The 25,919-nt window shown below is 34.9% G+C and overlaps 1 protein-coding gene across 2 annotated transcripts in view; it reads left to right on the top strand.

Moving 5' to 3' along the window:
• The window catches only part of GABRG2 (gamma-aminobutyric acid type A receptor subunit gamma2), an 80,530-nt gene extending 55,245 nt beyond the window's left edge, over positions 1 to 25,285 (top strand). The window contains exons 7-10 of one of the 2 annotated variants that reach the window (XM_084535378.1): positions 17,469 to 17,621; positions 19,655 to 19,860; positions 21,648 to 21,671; positions 23,170 to 25,285. In XM_084535378.1, coding sequence (XP_084391504.1) covers positions 17,469 to 17,621; positions 19,655 to 19,860; positions 21,648 to 21,671; positions 23,170 to 23,445 — 659 coding nt within the window. In that variant the 3' untranslated portion in view covers positions 23,446 to 25,285. The remainder of the gene's footprint in view (positions 1 to 17,468; positions 17,622 to 19,654; positions 19,861 to 21,647; positions 21,672 to 23,169) is intronic. The other variant, XM_084535379.1, reaches the window with a different exon arrangement.
• Positions 25,286 to 25,919: the final 634 nt, after the last annotated feature.

Below are 25,919 nucleotides of genomic sequence, written 5' to 3'. Positions count from 1 at the left end.
TTCTTTTGAACTACTACTACTAGAAATAATAAAACTTTTATGATTAATCTGGCTGGGAACCCTTTGACGTGTAGTTTGGGAACAACACTGCTGTCATTTCCATGGTAAAACTAGTCATTAATATATATATATATATATAGTCACTGTACTGAAGTATTTTAAATGCTCTGTTGGCACCAGCTATTCTTTCTCTCCCACCTGCTGTATGCAGATATGAATGACAAAGTTGCTGGCGAATGGGGCCAGCAGAGCCAAACCCACAGGGAGCCCCACTGCTGCATACAGCACTGGGGAAGAGGAGTGCTGTATTTGCCGGATGGGAACGTTAGCTTCTCAAGATAAACTGGGTGGCATTTCCATTTCCAGTCCCCCATCACCGCCAGCCCCCCTTTCCAGGAAAAAAACTCTTTTCAAAACAAATATTTTCTTGAGTGTAAGAAGTTACTGTTTACAATTGCATTATTTTGCTTTTGTGGAATCTGAGGCATCTGAAGTAATTTGATGATCAACTTTGCCTCATGGAGAATCTTTATAATGAGCTATACCTGAGAGATATCAACAACCAGTGTATCAATTCTGCATCCAGCCTCGCATCTCAACTCTTTATCTTTTATGATAGCAGCCTTCATAGAAAGATAAATGCAAAAACCATTAGGTAGTTATTTTGGCCATATTAACTTTTTTTGGTGCCTAGCTCCTGTCACGGCCTTTGCTTTGTTTGTATGGAGCTACAAACACAGCAGATGTTTGTAGAATCATAGAATAGAATCATAGAATCATTAAGGTTGGAAAAGACCTTCAAGATCGTCTGGTCCAACCATCACCCTACCACCAAAATCACCCACTAAACCATGTCCCTAAGCACAAGGTCCAACCTTTCCTTGAACACCCCCAGGGGCGATGATGCCATCACTTCCCTGGGCAACCCATTCCAATGCCTGACTGCTCTTTCTGTTCCTCTAAAAACCAGTCTAGGAGACCTTACAGATCTAGCTAGTTTTCAGCACCTTCATCACTTATGCATAGGGTATGGTCCAGGCTACAGGACAACTCTCAGTCCCTAGTTCCCACACCTCAGTCCTGGGGCACTCCAAATGCATCCTTCTTTGTATGCCACACAGTGTTTTAGATCCAATATTGCCAGGTCATTTTTTAAAGCTTTGCAGGACATAACATTTTAAAACTTTCCTCTTTCAACATTTGAAAAAGACATAACCCATGGGATTCACAGTGTTATAACCCCACATTTTTGAAAAAGATTAAGAGGTTGCACTTCATGGCCTGAAAACATACAACATGATGGTATTCACACTGCGATGTGGAATGGAATCCCAGAGGAACCTGTTTTGTAGTAGCTGTGAACACTATCCTGAATATATCTATTTGAGAAATAAATGGATCCTCAAAGGTTTCCTCTTGAAAAGGGTGAGTCATTTAAATACCTTGTAGGATTTGGACTAGGGTGATTACACACACCTAGAAGCTCTACCTTTATTCCTGCAAAGCTGATAACTGAAATTTCAAGATGGTATCTGTAGTCTCTAAAGATCTTTTTATTTTTATTTTTTTACATTCTAAGCTTGATCTGTTTGACTTCAAATGGCAATACTAGTTATAAATTATTCATGTTTCATAGCTATTTCTTCTGAGGCATGATCTTCAAACTAAACATTCTCTTCATCCCTATTCTCTTCAGGCCTGTTGCATGAAGATCTGTGGCCTTACTCTTGCACTTGGTATTAAGTGTAATTTTAGATCATCTTACCATTTCCCTTTTTTCATAGTTTGTCTCTATCTCTAACACCAACTTTTTTAAACTCTACACTTATTTACTATTTTAACCATAACCTAGTTCCTTCTGCTTCAGTGCCTTCATTTCTTTTTCTCTGATTTTAAAATACTTTTTTTTTTTTTTTTCCTCCTGATAGCTGGAGAGATTCTGAGTTTGACAGGTTTTTTTTTTTTTTTTTTTCCTCCAAAGATTTTGCTTTCTACTTAATGCCAATAATTTCCCCCTAAAAAGCTCAATAAGTTAAAAATACACCCAAACACATTTTCCATATCCTTTCTTAGCACATAAATAACTGTCCTGTTAGAGCTAGTTGTTTCTATTCCATGTCCCCACCAATCACACCTTGGACTAATTTGCAACACCTCCTTTTGTCAGTGTATGTTTCTGCTGTGACATTAGCTGTGATTGTGAACAAGATTAATTTCCACATTGCTGAAGGTTTGCACCTGCTTTCTGTGAGACAAAACACTCCAGAAACTAGAAACAATTTGGAATCTGCTCGCAGAGCAGGCATTGTGCTCAGGCAAATTGATAGCAGGAGAATGACAATGCTTCTGTTTACCTCTCAAACATTAGTCCCCAGTCGCATTTCCTAGAGGATTGTCTCAAATTGGAACACAAATGCATTTGTGATATTTTTACTTAAGAAATGTTCTAAGTAGTTATAAAAAATGCAATTCAGAATGTCTTATTTTAATAGTTATGTAACTCTGAAGTAACAAATAGCCAAATTACTTGGAGTAATCTCTTGCAGCAATATAATGGATTTATATACTTAAGAATATGAAATAAAACATCTCAAATTCTTCCACATTTCTCACTGGAAAAAATGGTTTTCAGGGGTAAACGGTTTACTTGGATGCTATAAGTGATGCTATAAGGAAGTTAAGATGTTTACAAAAAGTTGACAATAAAAAAGTTACTCTCAAAAAAACAAGTAAACCTAAATAACCTAACAAGTAAACCTAAATAAAGATCCATATTCTTCTCATAAAAACCATTGTGAATCTGAGTAGGATTTTAAGAAATCAAGGATATAACAGAAATAAACAATATTTTCTAATTTGTCATGAACAGAACTTAATAAGTCTACAGTTCTAAATCCAAGTAGTCACCAAATATTTTGAGACAGTTGCATACCTTCCTGAAACATGTACATTAGGGGGAGTAACCTGCCCCAGTATAGCACATTTGCATATAAGGATGCACAAAATTACAGCTCGTGGGAGAGAACCTACTTGTGTGAGACAGCACGTACTCAGAAAGTAGATAGGCAACAGGTCTATATTCCCTGAGAGAGAGTGCGCTATTATTCCCATTTTCCCATTCCCAGACCACGCAAGATAAAGAAGAATGTATTGATTTTCTGAACAATGTATATCTCTGTAGTAGACAAAGGAAGCGTATTTTTCATGATTCCTATGCTTCAGCTTAGGTAATTGATTTCTTTCAAGTCTCACCTGTTCTCTCAGTCAGAAGGTGCTCTCTAAACAATCCAAAGTGTTTACTTTGTTATGAAGTCTTATGAGCCATATTCTGGATGGGAGCTTTGAAGCAAGCTGAAATACATATATGCAGATATGCCTATATTGGCATATATTATATATTCTCTTCAGAATGACCACTCTCAGAGTATAGACTAACCATTGGCCAATTTTAAATTCTAATTTTATTTGTACAAGTTAAATGCAACCAAACTCAATTTACTTGTAAGAGTTAAATGTAACTTAGCTTCCTTGGAGGGAGAAAGCAAAATACACTTTTGTGCGACTTTAAAAAAGACTCAAAAATAATCTATATGGAACCTATCACTACCATCATTGGGGGAGTGACTCAAAACTGAAGTAGCTCTGTAGGTTGTACACGTAGCTGGGAAGCTTCCTTGTACTGGACAGTCTAAGAAACGTGTTTCTTACAGTCACCTCTTTCTGAGGGTCATTCTACCAGTGTCCACGTCTCAAAAATATAGTCATTCTTTTCACAGACAATAACGTGGCACTGGAAAGAAACACGAAAGAAAAATTACCTAGCCCACAAACGAGTAGTACCAATACTGGGAACCCTGACAGCAATCACATTTGGCTGCAGACTGAGAAAGATGTCATGCAGCATAAGCAGTAAGAGCTCAAAGTTTGCTTTCCTGGAATGCAAATAGACCATACACTACTGCATATGGGCAGTAAGAGCAATATTATACCATACCACACCATTATTATAATTCTTAAAACATTAATGAGTTGATTTCACAACTAGCTACCAAAAACCCACAAACTCATTCTCACTTCTTCCATTCCCCTTACATACACAGGCATGCCCAGGATAAACTGGACAAACCTTTGAACAGGGGGAGTTTGGGCTAACTTTCTGCTGATGATCAGTCTGCATAAAGCATACTGTTCATACTGTGGCTAATGCTAAAAAGCCTATGCTGGGATTAACAATTTACTTTTCTGTTTTTGTTTGTTTTGGTTTGGTTTGGTTTGGTTTGTTTGTTTTGTTTTGTCTTTGTTTTGTTTTTATATAACAAGGAAACAGATTCAGCTACTTCTTGTTAATGCAAATGAATACTAAGATATGCACTGGAATTCCTGCACACTCATACTAGAAAATCTTCAACAATAGCATTAGAACACAGTATAACAAGGTCTGTGAACATCCTCTCTTCCTGCCTTTATTGGAATATGAAGGTAAATAATAGTTACTGAGGAATTTAATATGCCAACAAGTAGAAGTGGAAGCTGATGGAGAGGACTCCATGCAGAACGTTGCAAGTTTTTCAACATTGAATCTCTAAGATAAAACCACACGTTTGTAAGCAATATAGTTATCTTTTTGCTATATACATATATATATTATGTCAATATTCAACAGAGGAAAAAAAAATAGAAGTTTAAAGTGAGAAATTCTAATACAAAATTTTATTTACTTAAATTTTAATTAACCTCCAAATGTATGATTTGGTTACCATTCACCTATAGGAGTACTGTGTAAGAATCAGAAATATCAGGAAGTTCAGAATTACCATAGTCACTGCAGATGTCACATTATTTAGTGGTTACTCAGACCTTGAATATGGGCAAGACAAGGTTCAGGGATTGAGTCCTAGATGACAATGCAATAATTTAACTATCATGCATCATCTTTAATATTCTTATTTCTTGCAAGAACTAGTATATGAGGGTCTATATTCTTTTCCAAAATTCTGTTACATGAATTTTCATTATCATCTGTAGATGCTACCTTGCTTTCATGTTGTACAAATACCTTTTTTAAAACATTTCAACTTGATCTTTTTGGCAGCTCTGAAATGAACATGGCAAAACTGAGAAGTTTGATTTTTTCTTTCTATCATAAGAAAAAAAAATGGGGAAATGAAGAAAGTATCAGACCTATCCTAATAATATTAATTGACTGGCTTGTATTTTTAATGCCAGAATTTCTGATTTTATTTCTTTTTGTGTCTTTGCATGACCCTATGCATACTGATACCTTTATTGTCACCAGAAAGACAATAACAATATGTATATATATATATTAATAATTTATTGGGGGTATAAAAGCACAGAAAAATTATCATATAATAGGCATAAATAGACAAAAAATATAAATCATATATTATGCAATGACATCAAATAATATTTTTTCTCCCTCAGCCACTCCCATTAAATATTTTCACTTAAGTTCAGAGCAGAATCTGTCAGATGTTGAAGTACATAGTGCACAAATGTTCCAAAACCTCCTTGACAGGAAAGATGAGCTGGGAGAAGATAAATAGTTGTCCTACAGCCCTACAGCTGTTCATGGAAAGACTTGAGACTAAACCTAAGATATCTTGCCTACTGCTTCAGTGTCCTAACCAATAATCCACCCTGCTTCCTTGAGATATTTTTGGGCTATGTTGTCTTTCAATGAGACAATTTATTTTCTAATATGTATCGGTGTTGGCTTCTTGTGCTCAAAGTCTTCTTTTATTACTGAGCTACCCTAGCTCTCTGAAGCCCCTGACATTTGGTAGCTGATCACACTGAGCTCTGAAGAAAGTTGCTTTTGATCTGGGCTACTTATGCTCCTTGATGTTGTGCCTTGCGGTATCTCACACCCGGGTGAGTTTTAGTCTTTTCTTGGTTACGTAGAGTTGTTTCCTGGGGGGTTAAAACTAAATATGTGCTGATGGAACCTTCTAAAATATTTAAAGAAAGCCAAAAATAAATTAAATTAAGATCCTAAAATAAATATAGTGTTGAAAGTTGAGCAGTAAAACATGTTGTTTTCCTCCCAGCATCCCTTGGGCTCTTTGTTTATCGTACTGTCTTTCTAGTGATCTGCCTGTGCATTCAGTGGAAGCAGGATGCTGGTGTTCAAGTGGGACTTTCTTTTATAAATATTTCTTTCGCTGCGGGGGGGTTAAGACAGAACGAATCTGTGAAAACCATAGCTTCCCTGCTAAACTTTGCCTCCATGCAGTCATGCCTTTTCTCCTCTGGAGAGGAAGTAGAAGAAAACATCAAGTTTTATTGCAGCCTCGGGTTATGTAATACTGTCTCTTGGTTCTGAAAATAACTGGAAACATTAAGACCAAAGATTAAATGTACAGTATCCTCAAATTCCTTTTCTATTCTCTCAGAAAAAAAGGCCTTCAGAGGAATTCCAGGATGGCCTTTGGCCCATAAGACAATTTGGAAAGATGTAAAAGCAAATCCAAGCAGCATTGTTATATGAGCTGCATTAGTCCTGTGCAGTCACTTCAGCAACCAGGACATGCACAAAGTTTGTGAAATACTGATAATTTCAGGGAGTTTGCTAACTCATCTGTAAGTCTGTTATTTAGACTAGACATAATAAATATTTTTTCTTCTTCTACTGTGGAGTTCATTGAATGTATCTACTTATACCTAATTTTCAACCACTTCTGAAAGACTTTCAGGAAGTCTGCAGTAGGCACATAAGTGGCATGATGGCACATGGGTCTTCCTGTTGAAATTGGAGTGGTTCTGTCCATAGATTCATCCTTTGACCACAACAGAGCTCCAAAGTCTAACGTCAGCTGAGCAGAGACGTCACTATGACAGGAATTAGCTCAGCTAAGATCTGACTCCCTTTGGAATCTCTCTGTCTCTCTTAACTGACCATTCACTTCTAGCTTTGTTCTCACAGGTACTTAATGTTAGCAATTGTTAAAGCCTAAATAATCTAGGCATCAAAGCTCCATTTTCTTGAACTTCATTCCTACTTTTTTTTTTTTTTTTTTTTTTTAACATCTGACATGATTCTTATTATCACTGGAGTTTCCCACACTCCATTTTCACACAAATCTTTCACACAGTTGTCTAGAAAGTCCCAATATAGACCCATGGCAGAGTATAGACATTGTGCATTATCACCAATGTTAAAAAACAACAACAACAAAAAAGCATCCTGTACTTTTTTCCTTGATAAAAACTGCTGAAACTTTTAACATAAAATGTACAAAGCTTTGACAATTCTTATTTCAAGCAGTTTCATAATCCTGATAGTGTGACTGATCTGAAGTACCAGGTCTATGGTGTACTTCATGCGTAGAAGAATGGAAACAAACTAGCTATCTCCTGTATTGAAGAGCAGAAAGGATCAGATACTTCCAGAAAATGGGTATACCATCTCGATACCTTGAAATAAATGGAATATGATAAAACATATTTCTTATTTGCTCGTATCACATGATCTCCCTGCATCTCAAAAAACAAACAAACAAACAAACAAAAAACCTTATTATAAGACTGATAATAACTCAAATATTCCAAATGAATCAAATCTTTACTTTAAACCCATGTGGAGCCCTTAGCTATAGGTCTAATTTATTATTATTGGTTTTGTTTTTTGAAGGGGACAGCCTTTACTTGGTTGTTCAGAAAACAACCAGACATCCAAAAGATCCAAGGACACAGGATGCCAGCACAGAACAGCATCCCAACTGGTTGTGGTACCTGGAAATTCTCACTCTTTGCTTTTTCATTTTCCCTGAGATTTCTGTGAGCCTTACATTTCCTCATCTATCTGATCCTGTTTTGTACCACAATAAATCAAATAGGTTGATGGGATGCTGATCCAAATGGGATGCTGGGATGATGCTTCCTAGGGAAGAAGGGAGCAGGAAAAGGAGCAGAAAGTTCTTTAATTTGCAGATTATTTACGCACTGGAGCATAATGTCTCCTTCCCAGCAGCTGCAACCTATTACATCATGCTGCTGCCACATCTAAACACTAATCCTGCACACTAAAAATCTTCCTGTGTTTGATAATGTCAGTGTAGTAGTTTAGCTGTCTTCAAAGACAAACAAAAAGGATTGTTTTTTTGTAATTACCTCAACAAGGAAAAAAGATAAAAATAGGCTTAGTTCATTTTTCTTTCAGATTTGAACTATTCACAGAGAGAGCCTTAGAAACATATACATTTAAGTTTACCTTCAGTCCCTCAAGACATTTCCACATATTGATATTTTTCAGCTATAAAAATATCTTAGGGTGAGGCTTATCTCTGTGAATTCAAAGGGAAGGTAGGAACAACAATAAAAGATTTTAATTACTGTCTAGCATCATTACATTCTTTCCTCCTATAATTAGAAACATATGAGAAGTAGAACACATTCTGTCAAATAAACTGAGAAAACAGCACTTCAAGTGGAATGAGTGGCCAAGGACCAAAAAAAAGTCAGAACTATTGGGCAGAAAGTCATGTCATACATAAAGAAATTTCATTTGCTTTGATAGCTATAATGATTCATCTCATTTTACAGGAGTTTCATCAGCTGGGGTTGCCATTTCGCACAAATGCAAACTAATTTCAGCTCCCTTTCCCCCTGGTCCTAGAGGAAATCAAGGTGTTTGATGTCAGATGCATTCACAGACATAAAAGTTACTCTGTAAAAACAGAGAAAAAAAGTAGATCTCCTGCCCTTCATCCTACTGTTCAATGTAGTTAGGATCTATCTTTTGGAATATAAATTGAAAACCAGGCTTGCAGCTATCTGAATCCCAGAGATAATCTTATATAAATGGACTACAGTACAAGCTTTGTGAAAGTCTTAATGTTGTTTTACCCCATTACATAATCAAGCTATAATCGTAGCTTAGAAATGGATACTTAGAATTGGGATGGAAGTCACTTAGTACAGCTGCCGTGTTGGATCAGTGATGACCACGAATTGCCTTGTCCTTTACATAACACCCAGGCAGAGCAAGCGCCAGCAGTCAGGTAGAGAATGAGACTACTTCTGAGTTCTTCAAGACTACTGCAAGCAAATAGATACAATGCCATGACAGATTTTCTTTCTTTTTTTCTTTGCCCCAAAGGCTAAATATTCACAGTATTTTATTTCACACCATGATTTCCTATGACACAATACTGGCATTTCACTATTAAACCTCAGAGGGAAAGAGAATGTTTTGAAAAGAGACTTAATTATTTTCTGAAGCGTATGCACTTATGCAGTCCAAAAATGAGTCAATGAAAGGACAAAAACTGAATTAAAGTAACAATGAAAAAGGTACCTGGCAATGGATGAGATAATGAGAAGGTGTTATGGTTAGGTATCTAGGGTACAGTATCTGATTGTGCCTTTTCCCCAGAGTCTCTTCTTTCTGGCTGTGGACACCGATAAAACTTATAAATATCAGCTTACAGTCAGCACTGTGATTAAATTTGTCTTATCTTAATGAAAATTCACTTATGTGACACTGTGATCAAAGACTTTGACCAAATGATTTTACTATGACATATGTAAAAACATACCACAAGGAGAAGCTAATGTCAGCATTTCCTCATGTGAGAAATGACCAATTTTAGAAGTTCTATTTCATTAGTACTGAACTAGGCAGACCTAAGAACATCCTGATCCAGTGGAAAGAAAAAAAACATCAAAATGTGTCATTTTAGATGTTATACAAGAGAGTCATTTGTGTAGGTTAAATCTGAATACTCATAGAAAATTATGTATTCAGAAAGGAATGTTATGTTTTCCTTATATCACAGTAACAGTGCAAGACGTATAATTGAACTGCAGTTTCAGGCTGACTTGCTACCTTCAACCAAAACAAAAATGCCAGAAAGTATTCCAAACACAGGCTCTGTCGAGGCAAGAAAAGAGATGAGGACAAAAGCCAAGTGAAGATGCATCAGAACGCATACACCAATCTTAAACTATTTACATGATTTTTCATCCAAGATTAGAGCTCTACTGTACAGCCCACAGTCTGTCATGGGTTTGAATACTGATCTTTCAAATACAATATGAGTGACCTTCCCTTGTGTTTTTTTGTTGTTGTTGTTTTTTGTTGTTTTTTTTTTTTTTTTTTTTTCCTGAGATTGATCTAGACTGACCTAGAATGCTGCTGGCAACCAGTTTATAACTACAGCTCCTAGCTTAAAGGAGGTATATATAGAACTGTTACTTTTTAAATGGTATTTCCATGTATCATGACTATAAACAAGAAAACATGTATTTTCCATTAAACTATGTTTTATCTGTTCTTTCTTAAACAAACAAAACCAAACAAAAACAGTGTTAGCTGTTAGCTCCACCAAACAGAAAATGAGACCTTTGACCATGTTAACAGAGAGAGAGAGAGAGGACAGTGATGTTTCTATTAGTTATTTATGAGCAAAACAAAATAAATTCTGCTGCCATGGTTGTTCTTCATTAACAATTTATGCAGTTTAAACTCATTATGTGTAGCACAAAGGTGATATTACTTAGCTAATATTTCTATCATACAAGAATTAGTTATATTCTTGTAAATGCTCCTGTATTAATATAGCCATAGAATTCAGGCCATTCGAGTGGCCACATAAATCAATAAGAGGAATAATCAGAAAATTTTAAGATTCAGTTTTCCACTGGCAGACTTACAATCGTTGCTCACTTCCATTCTGAGGTGACAGTGCCCTCCTGTGGCACGATTTTTTTTGTTTGCATTTTTCCTATATACAGTCCATCCAGAAAGATGAACTAAAAAGGGTTTTCCATATATAACAAGTCATGTATTTATGTACTTGTTTATATAAGTTAACTGAGAAAAGGTTCCATTTCTATCTATATTTTCATATGGTTTCCCAAACAATTTTTTTTTACAGGTTCTTGCTCTTTTCTATTTGGTTTCTATTTAAATTAAGAAAAAAAAAATAAAAAAATGGAATCTGGACAGCTGGTATAAGTCTGGGTCTGTATGCACCATGTGGCTGCTATTGGCTGCACAAACAAAATTGTGCCTGTTACTTACTACATAAACAGTGACTTATGTTAAGTCCCAGTTGCCAGTGATCAGACCTTAAAGAACAAATTATGGTCTATATGAAAAATTATGAGAGATTTTGGCTAATAATACCACTGCTTTTTCTGTCTTTATATTTATTTATTTATTTATTTATTTATTTATAAAAACAAACAAACAAAAAAAAAAAACGGTTTCAAAATGCACCTGGAAGAGGAAGAGTTCAAATTTTTAAGAGACATTATACTTGGTAGCATTTTTTCTGCCAGTTACTGATTCATCATCAATATTCTGGTATAGAATTTGTTTTCTCCACAGATTTTTACATTTCAAGCAAGGATGAAACGTGTTAAATTACAAGTATTATTAGAATTACTAAAACACAGCTATATTTTCATAAAATTATATGCAGGCAAAAATATTCAATGTAGTCAAATACTCCAGGAAACTCATTTTCAGACCCTGGGATAGAATACCTCCAGTTTTTGTGGGAGAAGAGCTCTTCCACTGCAGATTCAGCATGAGGCAAGGACCTCATGCTCTATATGCTTTCAGCACTCAGAGAATTTCTGGAGATTTCACATATTGGACTGTCTAAAGGAACAAATAAGGTTTGAGAAGGAAAGAGACACTTCATTGTGTGAGCATGCATCTGTTTTTGTTGTGCTCTTCAAGGTAGCATGTAGCCTGGTATGAAACAGAGGTAGCATGGGGCTAGACAAAACTAAGTGTTATAACTTCTCAAAGAACTTCCTATGTCTGTGAACACATTTGTTGTTTTCCAAACTGTTAACTTAGCCATGAAGCATTTTCACAGAAATGCCAACATATAAAAAGCCCAGCCCTTTGCCTAATTGAATTTCTCTGTTACAAACTCCTGTTAAACTATGTTTAACAGAAATGAAACATTCAATTTTTTCTGAAGCTTTTCTGCATTTTTTTTTTTATATAATATAAAACTAGTGGTGTTTTAAACAAGAGAAAACAGAATCTTATAATAGTAAGCGTGAGATGATCTGGGCTGTAAGTGTTGCTACCTGAACTGTAATTAAGGCACCAATTTCCTGGGATATTAGAAAGCTGTTCTCTTCTCTACCATTTGTACTAGCTTCCAAATCACTTGTGAGCACAAATTAGAGAGTTGTTTCCCCAGTACCTCACACTTTGCACAGTCACTTAAACAGGCATAAGGAGAGTACTAATAGGTATAATTTCCCATTTGCTTTGCACAGGTATAAGCAATTCCACAACCAGGATGCAGTGAAGGATCACACCCACTGCGCTGATTAAATCAGCCAAGTGCAGCGTACACCCCCCCCAGCTACGCTTCCTGGCACGACTAATCCCTTCTATTGAACCTTTGGGACTTAGGCCAGGACATATGCACAGATGGTTCCTCAAATCATGAATTCACTTCCCCTAATGTCTAACAGAGCCTGAATCAAGTATTCAAATTACTGTATCGCACAAGTATATGGAAGAGCTTAAAGTTCTCAGACTGATTTGAGACTGCATAAATTAGAAATAAATTAGAATGGCACAAGGCCCTTTGAAATACAACCTTTTGTAAGGGCTTACTAATGTTGTAATCACTGGATACTGATGTTATGCATCTCCCTTTCAAACCATATTCTGCTCTAGATATGATTTAAGGTCCATGCACTTTCTCTACATGTAACAAGGATTATTGCCAAGAGAAATCTTCAGCTTCCCATTCAGACCAGCAGCATGAGGAGGCTGTGCCTCAAGTCAGAATCCTGCCCTGCATCTCCTGATCTGAACATAATTAGCAGGAATATGGATTTAGTAGAAAATATGATGAGTATTTATACATGCATATAAGTATGATCCGAATAGCATCTTCCCAAGGAACTGCATTCTGGTTTAAAAATTCTGAAGAAATTGCTCAACTGATTATCATACCTTCAGACTATGTCTATCTATATATATATACTCACACAGATGAATAGAGGATATATGCATATTCATGCACAGAGTAGGGGGACTATGTCTAAATATATGAAGGATGACTTGTTATGCTCTTCAACATAAGATTATTTTTTTCAAGGGCAATAGAGTATTTCTCAAAAAAAAAAAAAAAAAAAAAAAAGACCTATAAAATGATGCCTATACATCATGAAATGGGCAGGATGATAAGATCTCTAGTGAAAGGCTAAATCTAAATCCAAAATTTTTTAATTATGGTGCCAAACATTAAGTACTTGAGTACTTGATTATCTTGGTTATGCTGTGTTACCAAGATACAGTCAGGTTGCATTATCAGTCATTTCTAGAGAAGTCCAAAAGTTTATCAGTCCTCCAAATAGCAATCTGGCAGTCTGAGAACCTCCCTTGCTGTGGAAAAAAAAAAAAAAAAAAAAAAAAAAAAGTGCATAAACAAGAGCTACAGATCAGGGAAAGAGGATGAAGTAGTAATGAAAAAAATATATCAATTTATCAAATAAGGGCTAGTGGCAAATACTGTGCTAAGTATCAACTCTGGTCATTTTTGACTAAAATTGAGTCTTAGCTTGACAGCTTCATGTAGGCACCACACCAGGAGTGAAAATGACCTCAGGCACAGAGACAACCTGAAAATAACAACAAGCATTTAAACTGGTCTGAGGTGAAGAGCAGAGAAGACCATGAATAAAGTCAGAAAAGAACAAAGGTGGATAAAAACAGGGCCGGGGCAAGATTCCATTGTAAGAGATAATGGTTTTATCTCATGACAAGTGGGATTAAAGCAATGTACTGCCAAGTCCATATTCCACAAAGGACTCAATACACTTTACTGTGTGTTTTATGACAACAGGTATTAGGTGATAAACTGCATGTCTTTGGTCTTGAATTAATTTGTGTGCTTCTATAGTGTTAAATATTTTATTATTGCCAGAATGATTGTCTTATTCAAAACCGTGTAGCATCTAGAAGGCCTGCTGTTACACCATTACGTCACCTGCATAAACTAGGCAACACCTAGCACCATGATTCTCTGGAGCATCCCACCACTTACTCCTGTATTCCTTATTGCTTTGTTTACAATTAGTTTAATATTAGTTAAAGGCTAGAAGAGATATTCAGTACATTATAGAATTATTGCATTGCCTCATCATGGCATTTCCTGTCACATGCTCATTATTGAGAAAAATCATCAGCACATCCAACTTCCCAAAATCCTAACCAAGCAAGGTAAGGAATAAATAAAATTCCTCTGTGGTATTAACTTTATTCCTTTCTTTAGTAAGATTCTCTAAAATATCAGAATTTACTCCACAACACAATGTTTGCAGCTCCAGCAGGCTTTCAGATTAGAAAGCAAGATTTAATTTAAAAGAATTTACGTATCTTTAAATGCTTCTTCAGACTGGTCACCTCCACGCTGCCTGGCAAGTTATACTGGACACTGAGGTTCTGAGTTCCTTTGATTTTACTTCTCCATTCATAGACATATTAAAGCCTATTAGAGTACTTACGATCTCTTTTGATTCCTTGAGTTTTCAGTAAAATGTTCCAGATTCTACAAGGTATAAGAAATAAGGTCTGTAAGAATAATTCTGTAGGCTTTCTCTGCAATTTCCGGGAGCTGATAAAAACATTTCCTGTGGATATCACTCTGAAGTGGTTTGATGATTTTTTTTTTTTTTTTTTTTTTTTTTTTTTTTTTTTTTTTGTGGTGGGTACTTATTGTTGTTACTTTTATATTTGCATCCATTAGGAAACAAAGACCTTCCATAAAAGTAACTGCAATGACATTAGTGAGAGATGAACAAAATCTAGAACAATTGCATTACTTTTAACTTTTGGAACATATTAATAGAGATATACTATTTCTAAACATAATTGGTTAAGAAGTCCAGTGTTTAAAAACAAAACAAAAAAAAAATAAAAATAAAAAAGCAGTGGGAATTGTGTTCATTTATATGAAAAACACTTCCACCTGGACTGTCTCCAATTTGAGTAGCAAATGTCAGGATACTGCTGTTGCTCTGTGTAAACAGATCATCCTCACAGAATCACAGAATATTAGGGATTGGAAGCATGTCATTGACCTAATAGAGAATTCAAAGTAATGTCTCACTGCTGCTGAATGGACCAAGGCCTTTACAAGTTAGTTAATATTTTAAAGTTCTTGTTATATTTTGAAAAAAATATATATTTTTTAAATAATATATAAAAAGTTGTAAAATATAACTGTGATAATTTAACTATGCAAAAACACTACTTTTATTAAGGGAAAAATGCAAAAAAAAGTCTCCATGGAGCCAAGATAATCTGCATAAGGTTTTCTAGAGAAAACACGGTAAAACAGTGTTTGTGAAAATGGTCTATAAAATGGAAGGACTGAAGCTACTCTGTCTCTCTGTATACATGTGCGTATTTGTGTGTTATTCGCAGCAGCATTTGACTGGAGTTGCATACAGTGTTACTGAACACAGAGGCTCTACATAAGCCTTGGCAGAACACCCTGGTCTATGTCAGCTGCTTTTATCTGCTGAATTTTTCAGCACAGGTTTCAGCTGAGTTTTGGATGTGGCTCTAACATGAAGCTTTGGCTTCTGTAATAGATCCTGATATTTTCTATTCTTTTGAGCAAAAGATCATACAAGAGTGGTAAAATCAACAAAAAGACCTGTCCAAGTACAAGACAAAAAAATTTGGACAAAATATAGGAAAGAAGTAGTTAGCTAGGATCCAATGTATCTGCTCAGCTACTCCACAAGATGGTCTATAGAATTTACAACTTGAGTAAAAGAAGTAAAAGCAGAGAGAAAGCAGCCAAATTTTATTTCAATGCTGATCTTATCTTTTGTAACTTTTTACATTCTCATATGTATTTGGGTTTATGTTTCACATTTTTCTTCTGGTACTTCTTTGTCTCATTAATGTAATATAACAACACTGCACATGAAAACAGCCTTTTCTTTGAAACTTTGCTTTGAAGTAATACAACTACTGCTTTAAGTTCTCTCTACCATAAGATACCTGAAAGAAATAATACCATACAAATTTGAAATACCAATTATTAAAATTGCATATATGAAGGTGAATGAATAAAATTTAATTCCCCAAATTGATGAAATATTCACTTTCTATGAAATTAACAGATGATCTACAGCGATGAAGAATGAGTCTGGCTTCCGTTTTATGGCTGAAGTTTATTGTACATGAAGGACAAACACAAGATTATCTGTGAATTAAGGGGATAATCAGGCAACACCTAATTGTTAAATCTGGTTTCTTATATTCAACCAGACTGCCTTGTAAATCACACATACACCATTTTCTTGTTTAAATTTCTGATTTTCTTATAATAATGACAAATTATAAACCAGTTAATCCCTGGGACAGGGACATTCACTCTGGGGAAAAAAAAAAAAAAAAGCACAAGCTTAAAAAACAATCTCTGAAGTTTCTTATGTGACTAGATTTAAAGGGATTATTCTGGGGAAATAAAAATTTTAATTATGCCTGAAAACAGAAAACTCACTGTTAAGTAATGGTACTGATCTAAGCAGAATACACATTACCCACAGAGTCTCTTTGATATCTGTGGAAAAGTATCTTATTCTGGATTTGCAAATCCTATTCTGTTTCAGTTCAAGACTTCTCTCTGGACTGTTTTTCACAGAATTGCAATGAAGTTTTTTTGCAGCCTGGGGTTTTGCAATTCTTTTGCAATCAAGATTTCCCAGGAGTGCTGTAATCTGAAGAAAAGATGAGATCTAAGAGTTGTTTTTTGTTGTTGTTGTTGTTGTTGTTTTTGCTTGTTTGTTTTTTAGTTTAGAAGAAATACATCAAAACCCTGAATCATTGCTTTATTCCTGAATCCAGATGTAACTTATTTAATAGTTTTACAGGGAAAAAGAAACTGAGAATAGAATCACAAAACTATTGAATGTTTGAATGCAAATTATGTTGTATGCACTCCAGAGTAATACATAGCCTAGTCTTTTTTTGGGTACATTTTGGGTAAACATGGGTTCCAATCCTCTTAGAGGAGATAATACAAAAGAAGATCTGCAGGCAAATTGAGAATTAATTACTGAGACAACCTTGCCCTGAAAAATAGTTGAGACTTGAATAATTTAGAAAGTACATCTGAAAGCATGCATTATTTGAGAGCAGAGCTGAGAGTATGCTAACAGGGACAGGGTGGTGACTGGAGGTGTGCCAGACCACCATCAGTCAGTCAGTTGCTGCAAGAGGACCATGCAGGCATCTCCACGTTATGACGAGTGACATGGTAAGGAAGAAGCCTGCTGTGCTATGTACGCAAGGAAGATTACCTTTGCAATCTGACATTGAAGTTACATGTATGACTTACATAACTTCAGACATAGAATAGGAAAGTCCTACGTACCACCTAGAAATTCTATGACCTGTTTTTAAACATATTATCCTATCTCAATATGTTTTTATTTTACAGGAGACTATGTAGTCATGTCTGTTTACTTTAACCTGAGTAGGAGAATGGGTTATTTCACTATTCAGACCTACATTCCCTGCACGCTTATTGTTGTGCTGTCCTGGGTCTCTTTCTGGATTAACAAGGATGCAGTTCCAGCCAGAACATCACTGGGTGAGTTGTTTTACCTTCCTGCTTTTGTTCAAGCATTATGATGTTCAGTTAACACCTCTATAGAGGTTTCTAAATATAAGAGAAAAGACATTTTTTCACAAGTTCTCATCATTTAGAAAGATGTAATAATTTCCAAGGAACAGCAACTTAAAGCATATTTCTCTCTCTTCCATTTTACTATGGCAGACTAGGAGTATTGTGGATTGCCTCTAATAAAAGCTTTTGCCCCTTTTCTGATAACAGTAGTATTTTATAAATGCCAAAACACTTCTGGATTAGGCACAACAATGCATTAGTTTTATTTGTTCTACTTCTATATGATAGTGGTCAGCAATACAAACAAAATAAATGCCAAGAATGAAACAATCTCTCTGTGTGACAGTTAAAAGAAGGAGTGTAATACCTTCAGGGACCAAAAGTCAAATCTAGCCTTCAGACCACAAAATCTACTGAATTTGGTGGTATCTAAAATCCTATGCACGTAAATGTGACATGCAATTAATCCAAATTAGCCATTTCTACACAGTTAGCATGCTTTTGCACAAATAAACTAAGAGATACCAAATTCACTTGCTTGTACAAATCAGTTGGATCTGTAAGAATTAATAACGTGGAAACCTGATTGTGGAGGCAGGTAGAAACACTCAATTTTTTACTTCTCAATTAAAGCCACACAAATAAAAAACATTTTAGTTTTTCATTTTGCAGTTATATTTCTTCATAAAAATGCAGCAAAGAGCACTGGATTACAAAATAAAGGACAGCATTTTGCTTAAGAGCTCCCTTGAAAGAATATTCCTTGAGGAGTAGAGAAGCAGTGGGCCCCATAACAAAAATGTTTTAAATGTTTTATTGCCTTTTCACACTAAAACAAGGTCATAAAATCAGGTTTTAAAAAAGTAGATAATTAATAAATGCATTCAGCTCTTTTTGTTTGTTTGTTTAGATGTACAATACAGATTGGCCACTGTTAAGAACTAGTCTACCCATACCTCTGAGGGGGTGAAGTCAGTGGTTATGAAATTTGCCCTAAAAAAATGTGATGGATTTTAAATGTTCTGATGTATTTTTAATGTTCTTCACATGGCAGTACAGGGAATAATGTTCTGAAAGGAGAAAGGAAGGTGAGGCATGTCATAGTAGCTCTCAGTTATAGACTACAATTGCTTACAAAGGCCAGAAGAAACACTCTGGCACTGTGAGAAATCTGACCTCACAGCATGGCCCCCACAAAGAGCCCTGAGAGACTCTCCCATCCAGCTTTATTTACAAACCACTTAAATAACCAGCAGCAAAGAATGTGTGTGGGAATTTGGGGCTAGCATCTTTTGCATACATTTAGAATGCGTACAATTTGAATGAGGAGAAAGGAAAGAGTCTTCTTTCTTTATGTGGCACACATGGAGATATATACACAACCTCTCCTAAATTTTTATCTTCATTAGAAGCTTTCTTAAGAATTTTCATGAATTTCTCTCTCGTATAATGTCTGTAAATGTGTTTCTTACTGGCGCTGTTACCATTACCCATATCAATTCAATAAATGAAACTTAACCTAACAGCGTGGAAAGTTTTAGATGGGCCTTGAGAATACAATGAAGAATGAACTGAAGCAATAGACCTATTTCTATTCTCTGCTATGACTTCTCACTCTGATAGAAGTTCTCGTCTCCCTGTTTAAGTAGACAAGTACACAAACCCTAAAACTCAATTTCTCAGTTAAAAATAAACTAAGGATGCCTAAAACCTAAACTACATAAATAAATAAATGAAATTCTTAAAACCAGAATCCCTCTAATGAACATATTTTGCAGGGCAACACTCTCAGTAACTATGCAAAAATGATTTGCACTCCCTGTTAATCCTTGAAGCTTTCACTTGTATCCACATTTCACTGCTTGGGATGTGCTGTTTGACATTTTTGCTGTATGTCAGAACTCCAGGCATCCTTCAGAAACAGTCAGAGACAACTGGCAAAGTTGTTTTGTTACAGGAAGTAATAACATTTCTGTTGTTTTTTGTCTATTTACCAGGCATTACTACTGTCCTGACAATGACCACCTTAAGTACAATTGCTCGTAAATCTCTTCCAAAAGTATCCTATGTGACAGCAATGGATCTTTTTGTATCAGTCTGCTTTATTTTTGTTTTCTCTGCACTGGTGGAATATGGAACTTTGCACTACTTCGTCAGCAACAGAAAGCCAAGCAAGGATAAAGACAAAAAGAAGAAAAATCCAGTATGTATCTTTTTACCAGCAAGGTATAATATTCAATATTCAACTAGGTTTACATCCCTCCTCAAACCTGTACTTTCATTTGAGAGTTCTCTATTACATATATACTCTTCTTTTGTACTACTAGGAATAAAAACATTCACCTTGATAACGAAAAGCTTATATGGATGCCAGAGAAACTAATTTCTTAGAATAAGGGCCCTTTTAGCCAAATTGTTCTGCAAATCACAACTACCACCAAAACCCTTATTCATGTTATAGAAAGAGCTCTTGCTGTGACCTTTATGCAAGAACTGTCAGTTTCTCTGTTTTAGCTTTAGTAATATTCTCTGCCATTAACTTATGTCTGTATTATTGATGTGATTCTGTTTTTATTAGTATCAGGACCACATTTAATCCTTTATATTCAACCTATGGACTGTGCTTTTTTTCTAATTCCCCCTTAAGTATCTGTTTCCTTTTAATTGTTTCCTTATCTTCTTTTTCTTGTATTTTCTCCCTTCATCTATTTCTCTCTCTTTGAAGGTGATTTGGCAACAGTTTGCAATGTTACTTATACTTTCTTTTTGTTGTTGTTTTTGATTATTATTGTGTAGCATGCACCCATATAATAGCCACGGTGAAAAAAAAATCCTGGAAATGCCCTCAGTAGAGGTCTGGTATCTTTCCCAGATAGGTAGAAATATGTGCTTGTCTTGGCCAGGACAAACTTCAACCCAGTGCAAAAGGCAAGAAAAGTGTGTTGTCTAGAACCTGTGAGGTGAAAAGAATTAGCGTAAAATACTAGATGGAAAAAAGTAACCCAATCTTCTTCAAAAAAGCCAAATATGCCTCTGTAAAACGTGAAGGACACAATAGTTTTATATTAATTAAGAATATTTTCAAATCCATTTCAGACATCTAGGAAAAAAAATTGCTCTGCTAAAATCTTCAAGGACTTCTTAAGATATTCTCTCTTAGTTCTAATATATAGCAAATATAAACAAATAAAACAAAATGTATTAAAGTCCCTTTTATTAAACATTATTTTTATAATTTCACCATTAGAAGCTTTTTGAGAAAGTCACCAAAAAAAAAAAAAAAAAAGAATAGCAGATGTACACTGTAGTGAGTAAACATCCAGCAAAGCATCCATAATGGAAGAATTTTCACCTTACTTTCAATTTGGATTTCATCATAGGCTCTCTTTTGGTCAAAAGAAATAAACACTTCTGGAGGGTGACACATTCTGGCCTGACTCAGGTTCTTTGTGTGCACCTATGTTTTCCATATGCAAAAGAGCAAAGATTAACTCAAAATGAGTTGAGTTAGAGATTGTTCTTTACATTACTTATCGGTGACCATCCAGGGACAAACAGAAATATAACAGATGCCCAAATCCTAAATCCAGAGTCTAGAAATCTTAAGAGTACAGTCTTCAGCACCCAGGTAAAGAGATTTTTTTCTAAAACTTGCATTCATAAATTGTGATCAGTTTCCTCTTTTAAAACAGTCCAACATAAAAGAATGAAATCTACCGGGAATATGAAAAGATCAAATGAAGTTTGATGTTCTGTCTTTGGCCCAGATGTAGCTACAAGCCAGTTACAAGACAAAAATATGTGGTTTTATATCATAGATACCTGTTGAAATGGCTATTACCCCAACCTTTCTATAAATTTAGTTCTTTTTGACTATGTTTTAGAAACATATTTTTAATTTATATTATTTTTTTCTCTTTCTTTCTTTTCTTTCTTTCTTTAATTTAAAACAAAATCCTCTGATTCTCTTTTCTGTCTACAAAATGAAAGCTTCTTCGGATGTTTTCCTTCAAGGTATAAAGTTTTTTGGAATGGAAATTCACTGCATGCAACTGCTGAATTTAACTATTATAGCTTACATGAGAGTGCTATTGTTTGTTTGTTTGTTTTTAATTAGACATCCATTCTACCCAAGGCAACTTCCTAATTAAGTAGAATGATTACGTATTTCTAAATAATATGTAGAGTTGATTCAGCAGCCCAAATACTGATTCACTATAGTTTTGAACTTACCCTAAGTTCAAGAGTGACCAACATTATTGGATCGCATGAATTAAGAGAGTTTAATGTGTTGAAAACATTTCTGCTTGTCTCTTACTCAATTGCCCATGGGATCCAATGCCACCAGCTACACCAGAAACCTGCACTACACCCTTTTAGAACTCAGCTCTGATCATTCTGTTTAACCTTTGCTATTTAGCTTCAAATAATAAAACCAAATCTGGTCTGATATTGACCTGAACAAAATTCATTGTCATCATCAAATGCTGTTTCTTAAGAAAATAAATAAATAAATAAATAAATTTTTAAAAGTCAGAGTTTTGAAAGGGTTTAAGATGCATATGTTTATTAATGCTGTCACTGGATCAACACATTCTCAGCAAATAAGCAAATATATCTATGTTCTACATCTAAATCTTATCTTCATTCAGAAATGCAGAGATTTTCTCAAAAAAAAAAAAAAAAAAAAAAACAAAACAAAACAAAAAAACACAACCCAACATATCAAATGAAAGCCAAGAAATTTACATACTCATGGAATCAAATTATTGTAATTTTACCCTAGTATCTATCACCAAGAAATTATAAGACTTTTCATACTAATGTTCACCAACTGCTTAATCATACTTTAAATGTTTAATTTGCTCAATTCATTCCAAATATATGTATATGTATACTTACCACACAATATCTGGAACACACTGAATCTTCTAGTTGGTGAACATTAGTAGATGGTGAACTGCATGTATTCAAACTGTTGTAGAGTCTTTTCAAGATTCTCCTAACCTTATTCAAAAGACTCACTTTTTGCCTTTTTTTTTCCCATATATATATTTGCCCATGTCTAAACATGAACCATCCCTATATTAAAAATAATCCTGCATTTCCAATTGATTATTTCAGTGCTGTCCACATGCAACACCCAAATTGCCTTCATGTACCAAGCAACTATGTAAAGTCTAAAACAAAATCCATTCAAAATACCATCAATTACGTTCCTGAATGTTTACTTCAGCCTCTATTGAGTACTTCAGCATTAAAGTTAATCGTCCACAACTGTTAACTTGATATTGATTTGTGCTGCTTTCCTGTAAAATTAAAGTGTATGACACAACTGATTTTAACAAGTTCAAGGTAATATTACCATTAGAACTTCTTAGCAATTTGCCATGTATCCCACACAGAACCATCATTCACATGTTGCCCATTAGTCTGTCTCCCTGTTGGTCTGGTGATAATAACAGAGTGTCTCCCTCCTGCCATCTTTTTCTTTTTTGCCACTTCACCTTAGGCACCTACAATTGACATCCGACCTCGATCAGCTACTATTCAAATGAACAATGCTACACACCTCCAAGAAAGGGATGAAGAATATGGGTATGAGTGTCTTGATGGCAAGGACTGTGCTAGTTTTTTTTGCTGCTTTGAGGATTGTCGAACAGGAGCATGGAGGCATGGAAGAATACATATCCGCATTGCCAAAATGGACTCCTATGCCCGCATCTTCTTCCCAACTGCCTTCTGTTTGTTTAACCTGGTGTATTGGGTATCATATCTTTACCTTTAAATGCAAAAGGAAATCAGTGATATGAGCCTTACTCACTGAATTTCTTAGAGAGATGGTTTCCTAAGTCCACTTGAAGTATTTATGATGCGCTTTATAGTGGTCTGAATTCTTTAGTGCCATTACCCAGTAAATACCAGTCATATCATTTGTCCAAAAATTACCATCAGGTTGTTGTGAATTAAATGTCTGTTCAACATGTTGAAATAATTTGAAATAAAAATCTTATAAATAGGTAATATACAGCTATACCTGATGGAATAGAGAAACAGAGCAGAAAGGGCAAGGGGAGCATGGCAACATCACTTAAGTTGACACTGCCATTTCAAACAGAAGCGACAGAGAGAATTCCCAGGTAAAGTACTGTACAGTTTGTTAACATTGGCTATAATTATGCTATAGCTTTATTCTCTGTGGGCTTTTCTTTTTGGAAGAGTCATCTCTCACTTTGAATAGGTATTATTAAGCTAGGAAAGTAACTTCTACTCCCACCAAAATAAAAATAGACCTTTCCCTTTGCCATCCCTTTAAGAGCACATGTACAATGCTGTAAATATTTCAATACCTTGTAGTACATAAAGTCTAGTGCATGCATCTTCTGGGGGCCAAAATAAATGAAACAAAGGTACCATAAAGTATTGTCTTTTATTTTGTGTCTCTGGCTGTGCTATTGTAATTTAAATGTGGATTAAAAACATTTTTCCTTGAAAAATTTCCCCTTTCCCTCATGCATGGAAGACCCAAGCAGACAGCACTTTCATGTAAGACATTAGAGAAGCCTTAAGGATTCAAATAAATAACATGTAGACAAATCTGTATGGCCAATATAATAGCTCATAGTATACGTCTGCTGCAGTTGTAGCCTTCATTTTCCATTGATAACATTTCTATATTTCAACTGAATTTCCAGTAATTATACATCGCAAGATCAGCTTCTAAATTTAATCCATGTGTTTCCATTGTTTTTTCCCATGTTGAACTCTTTGAACTCTATTTTCCTCACACAAGGTTGTTTTTTTTCCCCTCTTTAATCCAGTCAGGAAATAGCTTTTATTGTAGACATTTTTACATAAGGACTTCAAGTTCATTTTGAAATACTAGGTTTTGTATTACATACAACTCTCTGCCCATTCATGTCATTGATCAGCAATAGTTGTTGCTAGTGATGCTTTTCACTCAGTGAGTACCTTTACTAAACAAACCCTAACACCATAGCTAGCACACAGTTTATAGATAGCCTTGAAAATAAAAGAGAACAAAGAGTGTCTTGGCTACTAAGTCATATTTATGCAGTTTATGTGTATTTAAAAAATTCAGCCCACCTGGCTGAATCTTGAAACCCACTTACCCACTGGTTTTCAGAACCTCTATGATGCTCAATTATGCAACCTTAAGCACATGTAAATATGACTGACTTCTTTTTTAATTATTGTCAAAGATGTAAAATGTCACCTCCAGAAATGTGGGTTTGCAGATTGAAATGGGAGATATTTAATTATCATTACAGAATTACTAATAGCTAAAATGGAGAAAAGAAAAGAAAAGAAAAGAAAAGAAAAGAAAAGAAAAGAAAAGAAAAGAAAAGAAAAGAAAAGAAAAGAAAAGAAAAGAAAAGAAAAGAAAAGAAAAGAAAAGAAAAGAAAAGAAAAGAAAAGAAGAGAAAAGAAAAGAAAAGAAAAAAAGGAAGTTTTCCAATGTTTGTATAGTTTTGAAATAAAAATGTACAAAAAAGTAATAACCTGAACATCAATTGCTCCTTGTCCAATATATTTGAAAACCTTTTAATAAAGGAATTGCACACACCTGTGGACTTTTTCCAATAAAACTGCTGCACTCAACTCCACAGTTTTCTTGTAATTGGTTTGTTAAAATCATACTTGAAGGAGTAGACATCTTGAAGATGCTGGATTCATCAGTTGCCTAAATATAACTGATTATAATCCTCATAACCCTCTGTGTTGTCTTATTTTGTAGTCAAATGGCTCACTCATGTAACTTTCATGGTTGGAGACTAAATCTTTTAAAGCATTTTTAAGATTATCTTATTCTTAAAAAAAAAAAAAAAAAAAAAAGAGTTGGAATCATCACAAGAAAAAAAAGAGAACTTATTCCTTTTCCACTTTGTGTCTCCATTCCCTGAATAAGTTTCAATCATCTTTCACATGGAAGTGCATTTCAGCTGCTGCCAGACTGTTCAACGAATATTTTTTTTTTTTTCAGTGGTCATTGACATAACAGCTTTTTGTTAGTTCCTTCCATTTAATGAGAGTGGCTGATGTTAAATATGTAAGAATTCAATTTTTACCTGTATCTTTTTCTTGTTACCAAATAGCTTTTATACAGATCACTATGAGTCTCAGCCTAAATCAGCCCTTTAATTTGCTGAGGTCAAGTGTATTTCAGTTAACATTTTTAGATTATTTTTTTTTCTGTCAAGACCAGTGAAACTAAGGATTCAGTCACTCAACACTAGTTCA

Source organism: Aythya ferina, assembly GCF_964211825.1.
Source record: "Aythya ferina genome assembly, chromosome: 14".
Classification (NCBI taxonomy): Eukaryota; Metazoa; Chordata; class Aves; order Anseriformes; family Anatidae; genus Aythya; species Aythya ferina.
This window is presented reverse-complemented; position numbering and strand designations above follow the sequence as displayed.